The following is a 20,585-nucleotide window of genomic DNA, read 5'->3' as shown; positions in this document are numbered from 1 at the left end:
TGCTTTATAGACTAAACACCAAAGAGTCAGAAAAAGGATTACAGATGGCCAGCCTGTGAACAAGCACAATGGTGTTTAATATTAAGGCCAATAGCTCCCTTCCCCAACGTAGAAGTAAAATTGTATGTATGGAGAAGTAAGAATCATCCAGTATCACATAACCTATTTATACGAACATTCAAATATTTCTTAGCATTTCTAAAAATGTCCTTTAAATAAAGCTTTAAATAATCTTAAGTTTTTCTTTGTAAGGAAAACTTACAAAGAGATAAGCTTTGTTGGAGATGCATATCATAAGCCCCTCCTGAATCTCCAACAAATATTTTGTTTCCTTCCAACTCATGAAATTAGTTATCTGTTAAAGCTTCTCCTACAATAGAGCTCATTAAATGTTTTTTAAAATGATGGTCTTATGCGGCTCTTTTTAAATGGATTTGTTGTGAACGAAATAAGATGGCCATCCCTCTGGAATTTGTTTCTTCCATCATGCATTGTTCTGTTTAAGCAAATCCCATTTATTCATGGTTCTTTTCCTTTGGTGACCATCCTTCTTAGGGCCCTAATCTTGTTCAGAAGGTAAGCCCAACTCCTACTTTCCTGGCAAGCATTTCCTATAATTAAACAGATAAGTAGCTCTGGCATAAGTGAATACGACCCCACAATCTTATTGACCCAGGCTCAGATTCTCTATGCCGCCCTTTTCAAGCTTCCTGTGCCAACCATGTTAACATTTCTGGAGAAAATCTTGCATGCCCCATTCTTTTGATTTGATTTCAAGGAAAGAAATCCCAGAATACATGCTTTGCCGCTATCTGAAAACTTTTAACCAAAAACATAGCCTTCCATAAAATGAGCTCCTTCTAAACACTCATCTGGGAGTAAGGCTCACTGAACACAATGGGATCCTCCCATGTAAGAATGCTCAGAATCAGACTCAGTTCATCTCCCCAAACAAAATTCTGCTGGAAAAGGGATTAACCATCTTTGGATTGCACACAAAACAGAACTCTGTCTAAGGTATTCACTTCTACTACTATTTTCATTATTTTGGGGAATGTAGTTGAGAGAAGTCTCCCACAAGGATGGTAAAACATCAAAACATCTGGGTGTCCCCTGAGCAACGTCCTTGTAGAGGCCAATTCTCTCACACCAGAAGCGACTTGCAGTGTCTCAGTTAGCTTCTGACATGGAAAAAATGTTGCCTACTCCGCATATGGTGCCTATCCTTAGTTAGAAACCCTGCCTTGTAACTCATTGGCACTTGATCTAATCCAGAGATGGCTAGCTGTTAGCTCCAAAATGAAGGAACCCTTGAGCATACTCAAACTATATTGATCTGGCTTAATAATTCATTCTAGTGACCACACATTTCACATCTGGGATGATAGAAGTAATGTTAGATAAATGCAACATCTTGAGCTTCAGAACCTCTCATTTCAGAAGTCTGATTTACCTGTCTATTACATTTATAATCTCAAGGCATCTCTGCTGCCACTAAATTCACTAAAACCTGAAAGTCCAAAACATCCCCAAAGGTAACTGACAGACTACCAAGCCCAACAATGTCGGCACATTCTGTCCCTCAAGTTATGTTTCTAAAAGGAAGAAGCATTGGAAAGGCTGGATGCTAGAATTTAGGGAGGTATCTATGTTTGTCTTTCAAGTTGCCTGTTGACTATTAATTTCATAGGGTTTTCATAGGTAAGGCATACACAGAAGTGGTTTTGCTGGTTCTTTTCTTTCATATCTAACCTACAGATGGCTGTCGCCCATCCATGTACAAACCAGAGTTGATCCTGATAAGCTTCCAAAATCAGACAGGATCTTGTGCCTTTATTACAGTCCCTGTTAGGGAGATGGGAGTTCTTTATGTATTGTTCAGTCATTGATTTCTTTGGAAGGGGATGAAAGCAAGGAAAGTAGAATTCTCCCCAACCTAATAACCAACCGAAAAGTGAAATAATGTGTCCCATCCCCCCACCCTGATTTGCAATGGGGAAGGGGAGATCTTTAACACACACTGCTCTTCCTCACAGGTCAGGTGAAATAGTGGTTCCCTCTTCCCTCTACTGCTCTTACTCACACGCCAAGACTTACCTGTGTCCGAGGCACCTGTGGGAAGAGATTGAGGGTGGTGGGCCTCTTGGGCCGGTAAGTGTCCATGGTGACAGGCGGGGTCTCCTTATTGATGGGCTCAGGTGCTGTCCCTTCGTCACCTGGGGTCTCTCCAGTAGCATCAATGAGGTCTAGCTGGAGCATCTCTGCCTGGAGACGGCTGGCCTCCCCTCCGCCCACTCCCAGGACGCTGCTGGCCTGCAGATTGACATGGCTCTGCCAGGATAAAAAGAGAGAGAGAGAACAGACTGATCATGAGACTAAGGGAGGAGAGGCGGAGGGAGAAAGAGAGGTCAGGCAGTCACGTCGCATCGCATCTGCAGCCGTCATGGGTGGGGGTAAAGCAAATAGAGTTGTCGTCCCCCACCCCCCCAGCTTCAAGAAAGGGTGGCTGCATGCAAAGGAGTCAGCCTTCAAACTGGATGCTTGAAAAGGGCAATTTCTCACCATGCCAAAGCTGCTCGGAAATCTATCTGACGACAAACCTGGCACTCTTCCCCCTTTCCCCACCCCCTGCAAGCTAATAACAGCATCTACTTTCCACTACTCCCATCCTGTCTTCTTAACAAGGTTTGCCAGTCAGACAAAGATGAATCCACATTGTAGAAATAGTGCAGTTTGATACCATGTTGACTGCTATGGCTAAATGCTAGGGGATTGTAAGAACTGTGGTTTAACAAGGCCTTTAGCCTTCTTTGCCAAAGAGTGCTGGTGCCTCACCAAACTATAATCCCTAGGATTTCACAATGTTGAGCCATGGCAGTCAAAGCAGTGTCAAACAGCATTAACTCTACCGTGTGGATGCACCCCTAGTCTTCTGGAGTTCTAGCCAAACAAACACACTATATCAAGTCCTAGCAGTGAAAGTAGTGTCAAACTGCATTCATCTTACAGTGCTGATGCATCTGTAGGATAAATCTTTACCAAACAGAACAGAGTGGCAGTTTCACAAAGTGTGGAGGGATTGCGCTTTGCATATGCGTGGGGGAAGGAGTGGTGGGGGTTCATGGCTTATTTAGATAATCTGGCATCCTCAGGATGCAAACCAATCCCTCAACATGGAACAAAGCTTGTTTCCTGCAATACTAGTTTTATGTCTGCAGATTGCCCAGGTATGTGGAGCCACAGTGGTGCAATGAGTTAAACACTTGTGCCAGCTGAACTGCTGACCTCAAGATCAACAGTTCAAATCCATGAGATGGGATGAGCTCCCATCTGGCAGCTGTACCTTCTCATGCGGGGACATGAGAGAAGCCTCTCACAGGTGTCCCCTGAGCAATGTCTTTGCAGACTGCCAATTCTCTCACACCAGAAGTGACTTGCAGTTTCTCAAGTTGCTTCTGACATGATTTAAAAAACAAAACAAAATAGTATGGTGTGTTCTCATTGAAAAGCCTTACTTTGCCTATATAATGCAATCTTTTTGACAACAGGCAACAATGTTGTTCTTTATTACTGCTCTTGTGTGCCTTCAAGTTGTTTCCAATTTGTAGAGAGCCTATCACAGGGTTTTCGGGGCTGAGAGTATACGACTCACCAGTCATCCAGTGAGTTTTCATAGCCAAGTAGGGAATCACACCTTGAACTCACTGTTTCTAAATGTACTTATCTGTTACGGTCTTTTTATTTGTCCTACACTTCTTTTAAAAATTAAGGATTTTATTGTTAAGCATTTTATCTACTGCTTTATTGTTTGCTTCACAGAATGGATTGCATGCTGCCCTGAAATCCTGGCGGCTTATGTCATATACACAAAACACACTACTTCCAGTAATCCTGATCAAAGGGTCAAAAGGCAAAATTAAAAATACAAATGCAAAATGTGAAAATACAATACAATATACATGCCTCTCCCCTTCCATAACAATTTTTTAAAAACAACTGGAAATCTTATATTCCATCCAGACACCAAAAATCAACTGCTTGGGTTGGGTCCATTTCACACTACTGACAGTCCCCTGCTTTTGTGGATTTGATTAATGTCCACTTAAATCAAATACAAGTTTCTAGCAGAACCACAGCAGTTATGATGATCGACATCAGGAGCGATCCATGGCTTTCCAGACGTTTTGAACTCCAGTTCCCACAAGCCCTCATCCTTGATTATACTGCTTAGGTTGGCTGAAAGGTGTACGCCAAAATCATCTGAAGGAACCTTATTGTCCATCCATAACCCACACAGTCGTTTCACCCTACTCTTGCTAGGAGTCCCGGTGGCACAAAGGGTTAAACCCTTGTGTCAGCAGGACTGCTGACCAAAAGGTTGGTAGTTCGAATCTAGGCTCCCTTCTGTCAGCTCCAGCTTCCCATGCGGGGAAATGAGAGAAGCCTCCCACAGGATGGTAACACATCCGGGCGTCCCCTGGGCAACATCCTTGCAGACAGCCAATTCTCTCAAACCAGATGCAATTTGCGATATATTCTCAAGTCGCTTCTGATACGATTAAAAAAAACCCTATTCTTTATGGCAAGTGAGCAGTTCAAACCTGGGTTTTGTATATACAGTAGTAAATTCTAGAAATACACAAAACTGTTCCTGCTGTCTGCTGCCACCCAGAGGACACTGCATCACAACCTGAACAGATGTAATGCTGAGACAGGAACAGGGCATGTCTTCTAGACACTTTGTTAATATTAATAAGGACAATTCGACACTTGGCAAAATCCGGTCTGCATAGTGTCTCCATAGAACTGTCTAGTGATGATTCTGAAAATGTGCATATGATATACTAAATTGTACTTTGACCCAAGCAATGTCTTTATTAGCGCTCTTCAATGATGAATGAGAAAGAGTTTAAGAAATAAGAAATAAATCACTGTGGCTGCTCCGGTCTCACTTCAGGTTAAAACACTGAAATAAGAGGTTATACCTCTAGTTTAAAAGGGAAAGTCCTCTGTTTGTGAGGCCCATTGGTATGAATCCCATTGAAAGAACCATATGAAGGCAGAAATATTCTCCAAGATCTCAAAGGTGAAAACTGGAATATGTGGGGCTAAGCAACATCACAGTGTTGCCAAGATGGCAATTAAAGTTATTAATGAAGACAAATGCATAGAGGTTGCAGCAGTTTTCCCTGCACCTACCAGAAAGAGAAAGACTCCTCCTCCTTCTGTACTTCTAACCAAGTGAAAATGACTTTGTGTTTGGAGTAGTTGAAAAGAGGAAGTGGGAGGAAGAGAGAGAAATTGGGACCTTTAAAAGCAGCTGAAAAGGTTGGGATGACAGTTGATTAATCAAGATTATCTTTGCCAAATCTAGACAGTTGGAGGATATGGGCAGAATGGGGAGCCTTATGGCTTCTCATTAATAGTTAATGCAGCAGTGGACAAAGTCAGCCCCTCCAAATGTGGGATTTTCAGAGCTTGATCCCTAACAGACTCATTTCAGGCAAAATGGATGAGGAATTTCTTCTCCTGAAAGCTTCCAGGAAACACAATACATTGTTGAAATAAAGCACACCATTGCATGGTTCAACATCAAAACATAATACTGTATTTCTTTGATTCTAAGATGCACCCCACATATAAATATCACATAAAATGGGGTTCATGTTAGAATTGACAGTGTGTCTTTTGTATTTTTTCATTGGGGTGGTACTGAAATTAGTGTGTGACTTACAATCGATGGCATCTTAGAATTGGGTTGCAGTAGCGCAGCAGATTAACTGCTATATGCAGGAAATCTGCTAATCAGAGGGTTAGCAGTTTGAAGCCATGAGTTGGGGTGAGCTCCTGGCTGTCAGCCCTAGCTTCTACCTACCTAGAAGTTCTAAAGCATTTAATGCGAGTAGATCAATAGATACTACCTTGGTAGAGAAGCAAAAGGGTGCCCCATGCAGACATCCCGGCAACACGATCAGAGAAGTCTACGGACAACAGGTTCCTTGGCATGGAAAAATGGAACAAGAGCACCTCCCCATGGCTGGAGTTGAACATTGCCTCCAGATGCGGAAATGGAAGGGGAAGGCTTTTATCTCTGTCTCTGTGTTTTATGTCATTGTTTACTAAGTAAAAAAGGCATTGAATGTTTGCCTTATATATGTAAAACTGTAATCTGCTCTGAGTTCCTCCAGAGAGATAAAGTGGAATAAAGTGTGTTATTATTATTATTATTATTATTATTATTATTATTATTGGGTTGTTGTAGGTTTTTCTGGGTTATATGGCCATGTTCTAGAGGCATTTTCTCCTCACGTTTCACCTGCATCTATGGCAAGCATCCTCAGAGGTAGTGAGGTCTGTTGGAAGTAGGAAAATGGGTTTATATATCTGTGGAATGACCAGGGTGGGACAAAGGACTCTTGTCTGCTGGAGCTAGGTGTGAATGTTTCAACTGACCACCTTAATTAGCATTTGATGGCTTGAAACATTCACACCTAGCTCCAACAGACAAGAGTCCTTTGCCCCACCCTGGTCATTCCATAGATATATAAACCCATTTTCCTACTTCCAACAGATCTCACTACCTCTGAGGATGCTTGCCATAGATGCAGGTGAAACGTCAGGAGAAAATGCCTCTAGATCATGGCCATATAACCCGGAAAAACCTACAACAACCCAGTGATTCCGGCCATGAAAGCCTTCAACAATACATTATTATTATTATTATTATTATTATTATTATTATTATTATTAGAACTGAAGAAATGTGGTAGTGTTTTTCAAATAAAACTTAATAGTTTTTCAAAGGCAGAGGTAGACTACTGATCACTTCCAGGGGACTTTGGGGAATTGGGGGGGGGGGGGAGGTGAGGGGGGAGTTTGGACTAACCATGCAATGGTCCTAGGACAGAAAATTGGCTTGTAGACCCATTGTGGTTACCCATCCCCATGTTAATGCTTGGCCTTCAAATTGAGCAAAAAACATGAGTATTTTGGCTAGTTGCACTGTATTTTCTCTTTTAAATTATTGTAATTACATCTAAAATGTACACTGGTTAGCATATGTCAATTTTATACAAATCTGTGCTCCTTTTTGTCCTCTTTTTGACAGATGCACAAGTGACCATCCCATACTCTGCCAGGCAATGAGTGCAACAGTTCTGCAGACAGATTTCTGTATTCTAAAAGCATTGATACATAGTCAGATTATGGTACATGAATACTTCTGTTTGCCTCAGTTGATGTTTAAAGTGAATACTGATAAATATAGAACAACTGACTTATTCAAGTATTTGGAGTACATTGTATATATTAATAAAATTGTTGCTGCAACCTAGTAACACAGACGCAATAGCAGACATGAGGAAGGGTTAAAGCTGACATAACAATAGCTTTGTCTGAGTCAGGGATGGGGAAAGATCCTGGAAATTACTTGTTTGGATGACACACTTTCCAAGGCTTTCTTCATTATAAATATTTACCTCTGTGCTATTCCTGACTTACCTTCTGGCAAAAACTATACTTTTCAGCATGAATTGCCAAGACATGATCTGCAGTCTACTTTCCATTTTCTATATTTATGCTCTTCAATAAATATAGATTTGACAATATGCATTTTTGAACCAATGTTGAAAAATGCTGTATCACGGCTTCCATCGGCAAATGGATCATTCAGATGTTTTAGTACTAAAATTCAAGGTCAGTCATGTGCTTCTGTTCTGTGCCTATTTCTGTAACAGCAAATTCACAACCTTTTCATAGCATCGTTTTTACTTGACCATTCACTTCTCAATGATGAAAAATTCACATTTTTGCTTTAATTCTTGATTACATAGACTCACAAAGTTGGAAAAAGCCACAAGGGTTATCCAGTCAAACCCCCTGCCATTCACACACAATCAAAGCACTCTTCACAGATGGCCATACAGCCTGTTTTAAAACCTTCAGAGAAGGAGACTGAACCGCATTCCCAGGCAGTATATTCCATTGCCAAACAGCTTTTGCCATAAGGATGCTTGAACATTGTTTGTCACTCACTTTTACATCCAGTCTGGGGAACTGTGGTCTTTTCTTACTAATCAAGCCAAGATCAGAAGATACAATTTGGATATGGTTTGTTCTCATGAGAGAACCACAAGTCCCCTGGGTATGGAGTTTATTTAATACTGCAGATTGAGCATCCTTTATCCAAAATTCTGAAATTCAAAATATTTCAAAATTGCCAATATGGGTGCCTGAGATAATGACAACTTTGGTTTCTGGTAGTTCATTGTAAACCAGCTTTGTTTTATGTACATTATTTAAAATATTATATAAAATTAGTTTCAGACTATGTATAGAAAGTATATAGGAAACAAATAAATTTTGGTTTGTTGTGAGTTTTCCAGGCTGTATGGCCATATTCCAGAAGCATTCTCTCCTGACGTTTTGCCTACATCCATGGCAGGCATCCTCAGAGGTGAAACGTCAGGAGAAAATGCTTCTGGAACATGGCCATACAACCTGGAAAACTCACAACAACCCAGTGATTTTGGCCATGAACGCCTTCGAAAATAAATAAGTCGTGTGTTCAGACCTGAGTGCCAATCCTCAAACTACATCATGCTGACTCTCACAACCAGCTCTTAGTGGAGTTTTTTAAAAAACAGTAAATTACCATAAAGCTGTGGTGATAGTGATCAAATATAAAATGTTGAACAATTTTATGCGAGCATCTGCAAAACCCAACATCCTTTGCCTTGCCTAGCCGTGTCTATCCTAATCCTGGCAGAATCCAGTCTGGGCGGGCGTCCAGTCCCCAGTCTTTTCAGAACATCTGTAGCAGGCTTGAACTTGGAAAAAAAGGTCAAAGCACTGTGGCTCTGTCACAGATGTCAGTCTGTGTATGCGTTTTTTAAAAAATAATTCAGCTGTCATTTTCTGGCACTCATTGCACATATAGAAGAGGGTTCTTTTCAGGCAAAGTGAAGAAATGCAAGAGATGACATGGCTCCTGTTCCTTTAGTTGGGAGGTGGAAGCTGCAATTAGAGGCAAAGCTTGCCACGCCATAGTACTAGGGCAAAAAGAAAAGACTAAGGACCTCATCACATGGAAGTCCAGAAGCTGAGGGACAGGGGCAGCAGCCAGCTTCATCCTCTTACAATGGTTGATTGTGGGCTGCCATCCCACGACGTTTCCCAGCTGTCCCTGGCTTCCTCCCGTGCTGTCCCCAGCTTCTTCAATGAGGAGATGGGTAGTCACCTGACTCTGGAACACTCCTTCTTAGTTTGCTGCCGGCATGCTGCCAGCAAGGAGACCAATGGAGCCCCACCAGAAGTAGCCCTACGTCATTTGATGGACCCAAACAGACTCCATCCCAGCAGCATGCCAGCAGCATGCTAAGATGGAGAAAAACACCCATCTGATGAGTTGGTCAGTGAAGGGAAACTTCCTTGTCTACTTATTCAAAGATATATTGACTTTTTTGCCCACTGCTTCCTTGAATACCTTTGTTGTTGTGGTTGTTGTGCCTTCAAGTTATTTCTGGCTTATAGAGACGCTAAGGTGATCCTATCATAGGTTTTCTGGGGCTGGGTGTGTGTGACTCACCCAAAATTTCCTTAGCCAAGTGGAAGATAAATCCCTGGTCTCCAGAGTCATAGTTTGACACTAAAATGAGAAACACCATGCTGGCTTTCCAGAAGGTGTCTATTTAATCCTAAATCCTTTGCATCCTTTCTGACTCACTTTAAGTGAACGGTCCCTTGGCCAAGTTGTTACATTTTCCATCCCAGTACTACTACTCGTAATATACTTTGTAATGTTTCGTATAAAAGTGCTAGATGCTTGATCTATATTATTATGTAACCAAGTCCCATTTTTGCTCTTAGCATCACATTTCAAACATGTGTTCTGAAAATTTTGCCCTCCTAGGAATGGGAAATCTGGAACATATGAAGCAGAAATATACATACATCTTTTGAGCGGTTATCAATACCCTTTACTGACTCACATCCCCATATACATCCCTAATTCTCTCACCCACGTCTAAATTAGTCAGGAATGCATCACTATTCTTCAGTAGCTGGCTTAGTGCAGTTTATCTCCTTATCTGATGAACTCAACCACTGGCTCAAGTAACCTGCCCTACTGTGGAGTGCAATGACTTTGCCAAATCCAAAATCTTCTCAATGTGTAGTTAGCCAGACTTTACTAGATGTGGAAAATGAGACCAGAGGATATTTTGAGAGAGGGTTTTTTTTATTATTTTAAAAAACAGATAAATGACCAAGAGGAAAATGAATCAAGGAAGTTAAGAACAAGTCTAATCTGCACCAAGCTGTAGCAATGTGAAGTGCTCTTGTTCAGATTTCCAATCAGACAGCTATGATCTCTTCAAGGGTAACATTTTCAATTTCTTCCTGTAGTTTCTCTCCTGTTCCCACTTCAGGAGTCAGTCAAGATACCATTCCCATTAAAGATGATAAATCCTATCAAGGCTGTTTAGGGGGTTTACTGCCAACTTTTTTTTTTTTTTTTTTGGTAAAAGCGTGATTTAAAAAAAACTTCTGAAAATCTTGGTGTCCACTGTAAGCTTTCTGATACCTCTCCCTTTTATTGCAGGTTCAGGTTCACTCCATTTAGATGTAATTGATCTGTGCACATCTTATTATAGGAGAAAGCTTCCATTGATTAAAACTGCTGTCCATGTTTTGCTGACTGGGACTAAATATGTCAGCAAAACATAATATTCAGACTCGGGGTTCGCAGCTCAACTTGTCTCAGACTTCCATTCCTCTACTGAGTAGAGTTTACCCAGTGGTTCTTCCTATTCTTAATTCCTTTTTTAAAAAAATGTGTTAAAACACATTTCTTACACAGGAAAATATTCAATTTCTAAATTCTTAAGCAGGAAATAAAGCAAAACAAGAAGGACCTTTTTGAGTTGATTGCAATTGGCAGGGAAGTAGATTTCAGACAAATCAAAAAGTTACAGAAGTTGCAGTCTACTTTTTTTCTAATTCTCTCTCACCTACTTTGAAGGCAAACAAATTGAGATTAGCATTACCTATTTCCCTGGGAAATAACAGGAAGTGTAATGGGACTTATCTCATAGGTCAATGTATCTGTGGGTCAGAGTCTTACTATCCATCTAAAAACAAGCAAGGAGTCTTCTCATGTGGCTCTAAAGTGCCATGGGCATAACTTGGACATTTAATATAAGAAAGCAAAAAGATGAGCATATAGATGCCAACCTGTTTTGTTAGTCCTAAGGATTGTGTACCAAATGTGCTGATTTTATGTAACCAAATCAGGAGCTTGGAAAATGTTTGGATGACAATTTCCAGAATCCTCAGCCAACAAAGCTAATGATCATGCTGGCTGGAAAAAGTCTGGGAGTTGCAGTATGGAAGCTTTTCAAAGACTTGACCAAATTCATACAAACACAGAACAGCATCTGTCCTTCGCTCAGACCTATTTTTCATATGCCACCTTGAAACTGAATTGGTTTTGTTCCCATTCCTCCTCAAGCTTTATGGTATGCACACATACTTCTGATTAAGGAAAATGCCACTGTAGCTGTATATCTGTATGTTTAAGCTTGAATGCTTTTTCCACTGAACAAATACAATCTCTAATTTTACCTTGCATGAACTTGCTTAAATGTGCTGCTTTTACTGTTTGGTCCTTGAATCCCAGGCTTTTGATGCAACTGACTTTGTTCTTTGCAGCCCAATTGAGATGAAGATGTTTCTGCATATACCTGACATTTTACCCTCAGATGCCATGCTCACACTGAAGCAGTTCAAGGGGCATTTTTATATACGCCGAGTAACCATGTGCTCCATTCATACAAAGGTTAATTTGAGTTGGCTTTTAGCTTTTTCATTTGCAAAGACTCCATGCCAAAGCAATAAACAGAGAATGGACCTTCCAGCCTATGCTGAGTGTCCTCATACCCTTAATCCCCAATATTAAACAAAGGAAGACTGAGTGAAGGAAGATAGATGCTTTTGAACTGTGGTGTTGGAGGAAAATTTGGAGAGTGCCTTGGACCAGAAGAAGATCAAACTGGTCCATACTCCAGGAAATTAAGCCCGACTGCTCACTGGAGGGAAGGATATTAGAGGCAAAGATGAAGTACTTTGGCCACATATTGAGAAGACAGGAAAGCTTACAGAAGACAATGATGCTAGGGGAAATGGAAGTAAAAAGGAAGAGGGGCCGACCAAGGGCAAGATCCTTGGATGGTATTCTTGAAGTGACTAGCTTAACTTTGAAGGAACTGGGGGTGGCCACAGTCGACAGGGAGGTCTAACATGGGCTGGTCCATGAGATCACGGAGAATTGGAAGTGACTGCACTAATAAATAACATTAAACAATAAGGGAATGAAGATGACTTAATTCACCCTTGACATCTTTCCTAATAGAAAATACTATCACTTTACAGTGAAACAGACATTCCCCAAATGTTATGCAACAAGACTAAAAATGTCTTCTACACCCACTTGTTCCAGAAACAAACACAGCCGAATTCACTGCTGTTGGACAAAAATGGGTGGTGCCACATTTGGTACACTTAGCCTTACTTGATAGGGAACTGAAAGAAGTCCAGCTTTCTCCCACACAACAGTTAATGGCCTCTTGTGTATTTTTTTTCCTTTTTCTCTTTTGTGCCAGTTGTCAACCCAAATGTTAAATCTGTGCTTCGCCCCTGTCCCTTCCCATTAATTGTAGTCCTCATGGAGTTTAGCTTGCTTTCAAAACAGTGTCACAAAAAAATCTTCAAGGTAAGATATATGGGGAGATAGGTCAATAGACAAACCAAACAACAAGGAATGAGGCTTCATCCCCTCTTGGGATTTTGCAGTTTGAAGTCTTATTTCATTTCCTTACTGACATTTCTGTGCTGAGAGAAGGCAAGCTCAACATACATCAGCTTTCCATCCTGGTAAAAGGAAATGCCCTGCAGAACTCTTTCAAAGATCCCCATGTCAGTGAAAACTGTGAATTGAAATATGCAACTAGTTGCTTAGTTTATATGCAAGCCCACTTACACTACTATGTAATTATTAGAGAGCAATTTTGATTTGACAACCTCCACTCTCAATGAACCTCTCTCCATGTATTTTTATTCTTTCTCATTAAGTGATGGCCCTGCGGGACTTTTTCCCCTGCTACATGAAAAGCCATTCATCCACATTTTAGTAATTTTTCTTTTGTGGCTTAGGTATTTTTCTTTAGGGCTGTTCCTTTCTTCAACATCCTTCCCAATTCATCTTTGAAATACAGCTTATTGCATTAACGGTTTATCTGATCGGTTCTACATATGCTATTCAGGTATAACATCACTGGAGATTTTTTTTAAAAAAATACTTTCATCTTTTAATGGGAATCTCTTCCAGGTTTGGATCTCTTTATTATTTTTCATTTGATTTTTCTTGTGCTCCATCTAAAAACAATAGGACTTTTTCACAGCCAGCACGTTCCAAGAGTTGATGTTCAGATGTGTTAATTGGAAGTTCCCCATTAATTCATTTTCCCCTGTGGCTCAAGATGTTCCCTATATTATTTGCAGAGAACACATTTCTTCTGGCAACAAAAGATCAGTGCTTTTCTTAACATCTTTATAGCTCTCTTCAGTCTAGCGTGAAATACATAATAAATATACCACATTTCTGCCTTTGTTGTCAGAGCCCATGCCATTTAAGGCTTCTCAATTTTGCTAGCTCCTGTGGCTTTCACAGACTACTCAAATTGCCACTCTGAACCTGGTCCAGGATTTCTCATGTAATATTTAAGGCTTATAAGGCTTACTGACATTTACTGACGCAATACCAGACAACCACCCACCAAAATTTTGCTTTATCTTCCTCACTGTTGTCCTTTGGTCCCATTAATTATTTGGTTGTCTGAATGCTATGGCACCAGTAAGAGCAGCAACTTGTTGCAGTTCGAAAGAAGAAAATGCTTTTTGGTCCCTTAAGGCAGGTTTTCCAAACATAGCAACCCTCCCTCCCCCTATATACTTCAAACTACAATTTTTGTCATCCCCTGCCAGAATGGCAACTGACCATGCTGGATAAGGGTAGGTAGGAGCTGTAGCCAAACTTATCTGGTGGGCATCGGATTGGGGAAGCCTACCCTAAGATGGAATGTCCTTCCTTGCAATACTGAAATATATGGTGCAATGTTAATTTACAAGGGCTTCGTTTTATTACATTTGCCTCCCATCGACATTACAAAGTTGGATTGCATCATTCCCAGAGTCTCTAACAAAGTTGTTCTCCACTTGTGGGTCCCCAGATGTTTTGGCCTTCAAATCCCAGAAATCCTAACAGTTGGTAAACTGGCTAGGATTTCTGAGAATTGTAGTCCAAAACACCTGGGGACACACAGGTTGAGAACCATTGCTCTAACTTATCACATCTGTGGTTCACTCAAAGTCGATCCAAACAATAGATCCAAATTGGAGGTGGTGCTATCAGAGTTTGGACAATTCTCAGGGTAGCATCATCATGCCACCTACTGTTTCATGCAAGCAAATATTTCCATGCAAATGCAACTATGAAGTAATGTCATACAAATCAGATGAGAAAGCATCTAAAAGCCATTCCAGGTTATGACACATAATGTTTCGGTCAAGTAAATGTTTCCATGCAAATCCAACTATGAACTGAAGTATCTTGCATCATAGAATCATAGAGTTGGAAGAGACCTCATAGGCCATCCAGTCCAACCCCCTGCCAAGAAGCAGGACAATCATGTTCAAAGCACCCCCAACAGATGGTCATCCAGGATCTGTTTAAAAGTCTCCATGGAAGGAGCCTCCACCACACTTCAAGGTAGAGAGTTCCACTGCTGAACAGATCTCACTGTTAGGAAGTTCTTCAGATGAGAAAACATCAAAAGTCATTCCAATAGCTGCTTTCCCTGATTTGAGTGCTTGACTTTTAAAACTGTGATTCAAAATTAAAGGAGAATGCTCTCAACAATGGAAAGAGTAAAATTTCTCTCATTTTAAATAATCCAGAGTCTTATGTGTATACAGACACAGTATGGGTAGCACCCGCATTTGTTTCATGCTCAGGTACTCCCAGGTGCAGTTAGGATACAATACACTGCAGTAGATTTGCCTCAGGGTGACTCTGGCCCAGGCTGCAGCATACGGATGCCTGCAGCAGTCTGTAGTACAGCTTGGACTCAGACAGGGAAGTGCTTCCAGATTACAACTGTTTCTCTAAGTATTTCATTATATTTATACACACCCCTCCTTCTCTCCCTCAGTGTGTGCAGAAATGCAGCCAAATATCCATGTATTTATATAAATACGCATGTAAATGTATCCAGAGGCCATAGATTTGTGGAATATTAACATTTATTTATATGTTTGTTGATATTTAATTTGTATCCTGCTTTTCTCACAATACAACATTAAGGTGGTTTACAACCATTTAAAAGGACAGTACAACTAGGGTATCACCACACTAGAGCAGGCATGGGCAAACTTCAGCCCTCCAGGTGTTTTGGACTTCAGCTCCCACAATTCCTAACAGCCCCAGGCTTAAGTGGCTCAGAGGGAAAAGGAAGGGGCCTGAGGCTGTTAGGGATTGTGAGAGTTGAAGTTCAAAACACCTGGAGGGCCAAAGTTTGCCCATGCCTGCACTAGAGCATGGGTCCACTTTAAATCCAGTTGCTGCCTCCTGCGGAATTCTGGGGTTTGTAGTTTAGGGAAACTGCTCAGCCAGACAGATCCTGAGGCCCACTAAACTACAAACCCCAGAATTCTGCAGGAGGCAGCAACTGGATTTAAACTGGATAGATGCTCTAGTGCAGTGGTTCTCAACCTGTGGGTCCCCAGATGTTTTGTCCTTCAACTCCCAGAAATCCTAATAGCTGGTAAACTGGCTGGGATTTCTGGGAGTTGAAGGCCAAATCCCCTGGGAACACACAAGATGAGAACAAGTGTGATGAAGTCCTAAAAGATGATGAGTACAAAAGTTAAAACTTAAATCTTACTTAAAATACAAGTAAAAAGGCCATTTTAAAAACACATTTTAACAAAATAATCTATGTCACTGTTTTTCTGTCTTTTATGAAGGAATAAACAATCAGGAGGAAGGTCCTTACCCGTGAAGCCAAACTGTCCTTACAATGTAGGCTAATTCCACATTCATCCGTGATTTCTGAGAGATCTTCATCTTCAAACTCTTCCAGACTGATGTCATGGGTGAGCCTAGGTTAACAGAAAGGCCACATTGTTATCCATAAAAGAAAAACAAACAAACAAAACAACTGTTATTTACCAACAGAAGCATTGCAATTGTGACTTGAAACTAATAGACAAATAACATTTGTTACTTGTTACACCAAAAATCTTCTAATGGTGCTAGTAATTATGTTACAAAAAGTAATGTGTTGCAAATAACATTTTCACTTGTAATGCACTACAGTCAAGCTTTATGCTTACCATCTTATATTGAAGTTGCTAGGTGCAGGCATTGCTTAGTGTAGCAATTTAGTCATTCAATAAAGTTGTTCCTGATATTCCCAACAACTACATTTGCTTGAATGGATTTGGATGTAGAGTCAAGATGTTGACTCTTGCCTCCAAAATTGATCTAGCCTGCCTCGTAAGTGTTCTCCTGTTGGTACAGGCAGTAATATCACTCCACAAATGCCTTTATTGTTAGGCCAACAAAAGGAGGGCGAGATGATACCCCTAATAGACGGATACCTTTATTGGCCAACCAAATTGCCAATTACACCATGCAAACTTTTAAAGTTTCACTGGCTTCTTCATCAGACAAGCATGTTAAACATCATAGCAGACAGGAGGGGCATTGATGTTAGAGTCACAGGCCTTCATTTTGTTAACTTGTCAATGAAGAAGGTCACTCTGACATCAATGCAGGCAGAGGCCATTCCCCTTCTTGGCTAGTAATACAATTTCAGTTCCATTATCAACAGAAAAGTAACTCCCACTGGAATCCAGGCAGCTTTGTAAGTATTTCTGCATTTTGTATTGTCGAAGGCTTTCATGGCTGGAATCATTAGGTTGTTGAAGGTTTTTTGGGCTATATGGCCATGTTCTAGAAGCATTATCTCCTGACATTTCACCTGCATCTATGGCAGGCATCCTCAAACCTCACAACCTCTGAGAATGCTTGCCATAGATGCAGGTGAAATGTCAGAAGAGAATGCTTCTAGAACATGGCCATATAGGCCGAAAAACCTACAACAACCCAGTATTTCTGCAGTTTGGTTTTCTGTGGATTTTGTGTTTTGGTGTGAATCTGGTGAGAGTGCGTATGAGCTCCCTCTATCAGCTCCAGCTCCTCATGCGGGGACATGAGAGAAACCTCCCACAAGGATGATAACACATCAAAAAAACATCCGGGCATCCCCTGGGCAATGTCCTAGCAGACAGCCAATTCTCTCAAACCAGAAACAACTTGCAGTTTCTCAAGTCACTCCTGGGACAACAACAACAAAATTCTATTTCTCCTTGACTCTTTTTTTTTTTTTGGGAATATACAGACTAAATCCAGATGTGTAAGAAAGAAATGAATTCAGTTTCTCTCCATTATAAAGAAACATATTACTATTCAAAGAGGGCGATCAGTCAATAGATGGGGAAAGACAGTAGACAAACAGGCCCTGGCACAGGGAAATATACTAGGGAAGACTCGACTAGTCTTCTTCATATGTGGTTGCAACAGAACTAATAAGAGCAGGAGCAATGCATACATCAGTGCAAAGTGTCTACTTCCATTGCTTGTGGCATCAACGGTAATAACTCTGGTGTCCACGCAAAACAAATAGTGTGGAAGTGGGGATTGAAGGACACTAGCAATAATAATTTCAAAGAAAAAGACTGCCACTTTGAATAATAGTTTCAATTTCTGCTGCTCCTACAGCTCAAGGAACTGCTAAAATGTAAGCAAGAAGAAATGACTTTCCCTCCTCCAAAGCTAATGCCTTTCTCTTCCACTGGAAGGATCTTTAAGGTAACAGACTGCCTTTGGTATTAAAATCCAAAATAGATTCGTCAATTTCTCATCTTCCGACATAGACAAGAAAAAAGGCAGAAAGGGCAACAGCAAGGAAGGGAATAAATCATTCACAGGTTATCTCCAAGCATCTTATCAATATAGTTTCTAATGCTTTCCTCTTCAACCTTGCCAAAGTGCTTTCTCCAGCCTTTCCTTTATGCAGTTTTGATAGATCAGTTTTCAGAAGAACAGTGGGGGACATTTGGGGACAGATTACCAAGGGCAAGCTTTGTGCAAAAAATATTGTCGCTGGTTGAAGCAGAGTCTGATGCACAGAACAGAGTCCAGCGAAGAAGATGTCAGTGCTGTCATAGCAAATCATCACTGAGCCCTTCCCTTGGTTTTATTGTTTTGTGGAGTGGGATGGTAGGGAAATCTATTCTACCTTAGCCTCCTGGGCTTCTTCAGTTATACTTAGGGAAGTATAGCACATGTTATTTGTTGCCATTCTGCCCTGCAGTTCTTTGGTGTGTACTCTGTAATACAACAGAGGAGTAAGGTCCTAGAGCTCAGGGTTTTGTTTGCTGTTGTGTTCTCCTTCCCACACCCACATAGCTCAATGCATTGTCAATGAAGCTGGAACCAAAGATTCCCAAAGAGTAACTTGCCTGCAATATGAAGTATGTATGTAGGGTAAATTAAGATAGGTAAAGGTTTTCCCCTGACATTAAGTCCAATCATGTCTGACTCTGGGATTGGTGCTCATCTCCATTTCTAAGCCAAAGAGCCGGTGTTGTCTGTAGATCCCTCCAAGTTCATGTGGCTGGCATGACTGCATGGAGCACCATTACCTTCCCACCTATTGATCTACTCACATTTGCATGTTTTCGAACTGCTAGATTGGCAGAAGCTGGGGCTGACAGTGGGAGCTCATGCCACTCCCCAGACTTGAACTTGCAACCTTTCAGTTAGCAAGTTCAAGTCCCAGGGGAGCCCCAGGGGAGCGGCGGCATATAAGTTTGAAAAATAAATAAATAAGTCCAGCAGCTTAGCGGTTTAACCTACTGCGCTGCCAGGGGCTCCATATGTAAGGTGGGATTCCTACAGAAGGGCTATAATAAAATGACATATGTGGAAGTAGGAGTGGAACTACTAGACATGCCTAAGGGGACTGCAAACAAAAAGAGAAAGAAGAGGGAGAAGAAATGGTGGAGAAAGTAGACAAATTTATTATATGTCATCCATCATGCTTATATCTACTGGGCTGCTGTTTGTTTTCCAGGCTGTTTGGCCATGTTCCAGAAGCATTCTCTCCTGATGTTTCACCTACATCTATGGCAGGCATCCCCAGAGCTTATGAGGCCTGTTGGAAACTAGGCGAGTGGGATTCATATATCATTTTCAAGCCAGACCTTGAAGCTGCAAGGCCATTAAATGCTAATCAAGGTGGCCAATTGCAACATTCACACTTGCCTCAAGCAGACAAGAGTTCTTTCTCCCACCCTGGACATTCCACAGATATATAAACCCCACTTGCCTTGTTTCCAACAGACTTCACAACCTCTGAGGATGCCTGCCATAGATGCAGGTGAAACGTCAGGAGATAATGCTTCTGGAACATGGCCATGCAGGCTGGAAAACTCACAGCAACCCAATGATTCCAGCCATGAAAGCCTTCGACAATACTTATACCTACTACCTGGAAAAGTTTGAGATACTTTGCTCCTGTAGAGCAAGGGGATTTTTTCAATTTCCCCAGAGAGTATGAACATCATTGCAATAATACCATCTCCTTAAGGAAAAGAAAAGAGGCAAACTTTCTAATATAGAAAAAGGAAACTCTTCTGGCACAATTCTTTCTAATTAGCAACTGAGGGATCTCTCATTGCCAATCTCGCAATGCCTGCCATGACAGCAATGGTTTGGTTTCCTTGATCTCACTAAGAAAGAGTATTTTAATTTCACTCCCAACAGACAACATTCATAACCATGTCTGCATTCTCAAGTCCAAAGCTGTTATGTAGACATAAAAGCAAGGGGATTTTACCAATATATACTGCACAAGCTAAGTAAGCAAACTAACATAAAGAAAAGCAGGAATGTATTTGAAAATGCTGCACAAGTACATGAATTCTGTCTATAGATTCCTTCCCATATCCCATCAGCTCCCTCCTCCAAGCCGACCCTCTCCCCTAAAGATTGCCTACCATTTCTCCCATTGGTCCTCAAGCCAGCAATCCTCCTCCTCTGTGCTTGACTGCATCTTAAGTTCAAGCTTCATTTAAGGGAAGTCCAGTCTTGGGGTACAGGGAAAGGGGGCTGCAGTGTAAGGGGGACACCCCCTCAATAATTAAAAAAAAGTGAAAAGGGCAGGCTTGCGTTTTTTTGCTGCCTCCTCTGCACCGTCCCAGCTCCAAAGGCACTGCTGTTTGCGCCGCTCTCTGCTTCTCTCTGCGCAGGCAAAGGGAGCTCATTAAAAATAAATAGCATCAGCTGTCTGTGCAAAAGGGGAAAAAACTACCCTCTGGGCTGAGATGGTGCCAAGCCTTGTACTCTGCCTGGTCCTCTGCTTCCTTGAGCCTTGCACACTCTGGATCTGGCTCCCCTCCCC

The 20,585-nt window shown here is 41.3% G+C and overlaps 1 protein-coding gene across 4 annotated transcripts in view; it reads right to left on the bottom strand.

The window, feature by feature from the left end:
* MAPK8IP1 (mitogen-activated protein kinase 8 interacting protein 1) overlaps positions 1–20,585 on the bottom strand; it is a 70,900-nt gene that overhangs the window by 28,203 nt on the left and 22,112 nt on the right. For 2 of the 4 annotated variants that reach the window (XM_060764052.2, XM_060764069.2), the window contains exons 2-3: positions 16,110–16,215; positions 2,098–2,331 (exon numbers count right to left, since the gene is read on the bottom strand). In XM_060764052.2, coding sequence (XP_060620035.1) covers positions 2,098–2,331; positions 16,110–16,215 — 340 coding nt within the window. Of the gene's footprint in view, positions 1–2,097; positions 2,332–16,109; positions 16,216–20,181; positions 20,425–20,585 lie in introns of those variants that run through there. The other 2 variants (XM_060764059.2, XM_060764078.2) reach the window with 2 other exon arrangements.

The sequence above is a fragment of the Anolis sagrei genome, chromosome 1 (genome assembly GCF_037176765.1).
Source record: "Anolis sagrei isolate rAnoSag1 chromosome 1, rAnoSag1.mat, whole genome shotgun sequence".
Lineage (NCBI taxonomy): Eukaryota > Metazoa > Chordata > Lepidosauria > Squamata > Dactyloidae > Anolis > Anolis sagrei.
Note: the sequence above shows the minus strand (reverse complement) of the source record. Positions and strands in the feature narration are given on the sequence as shown.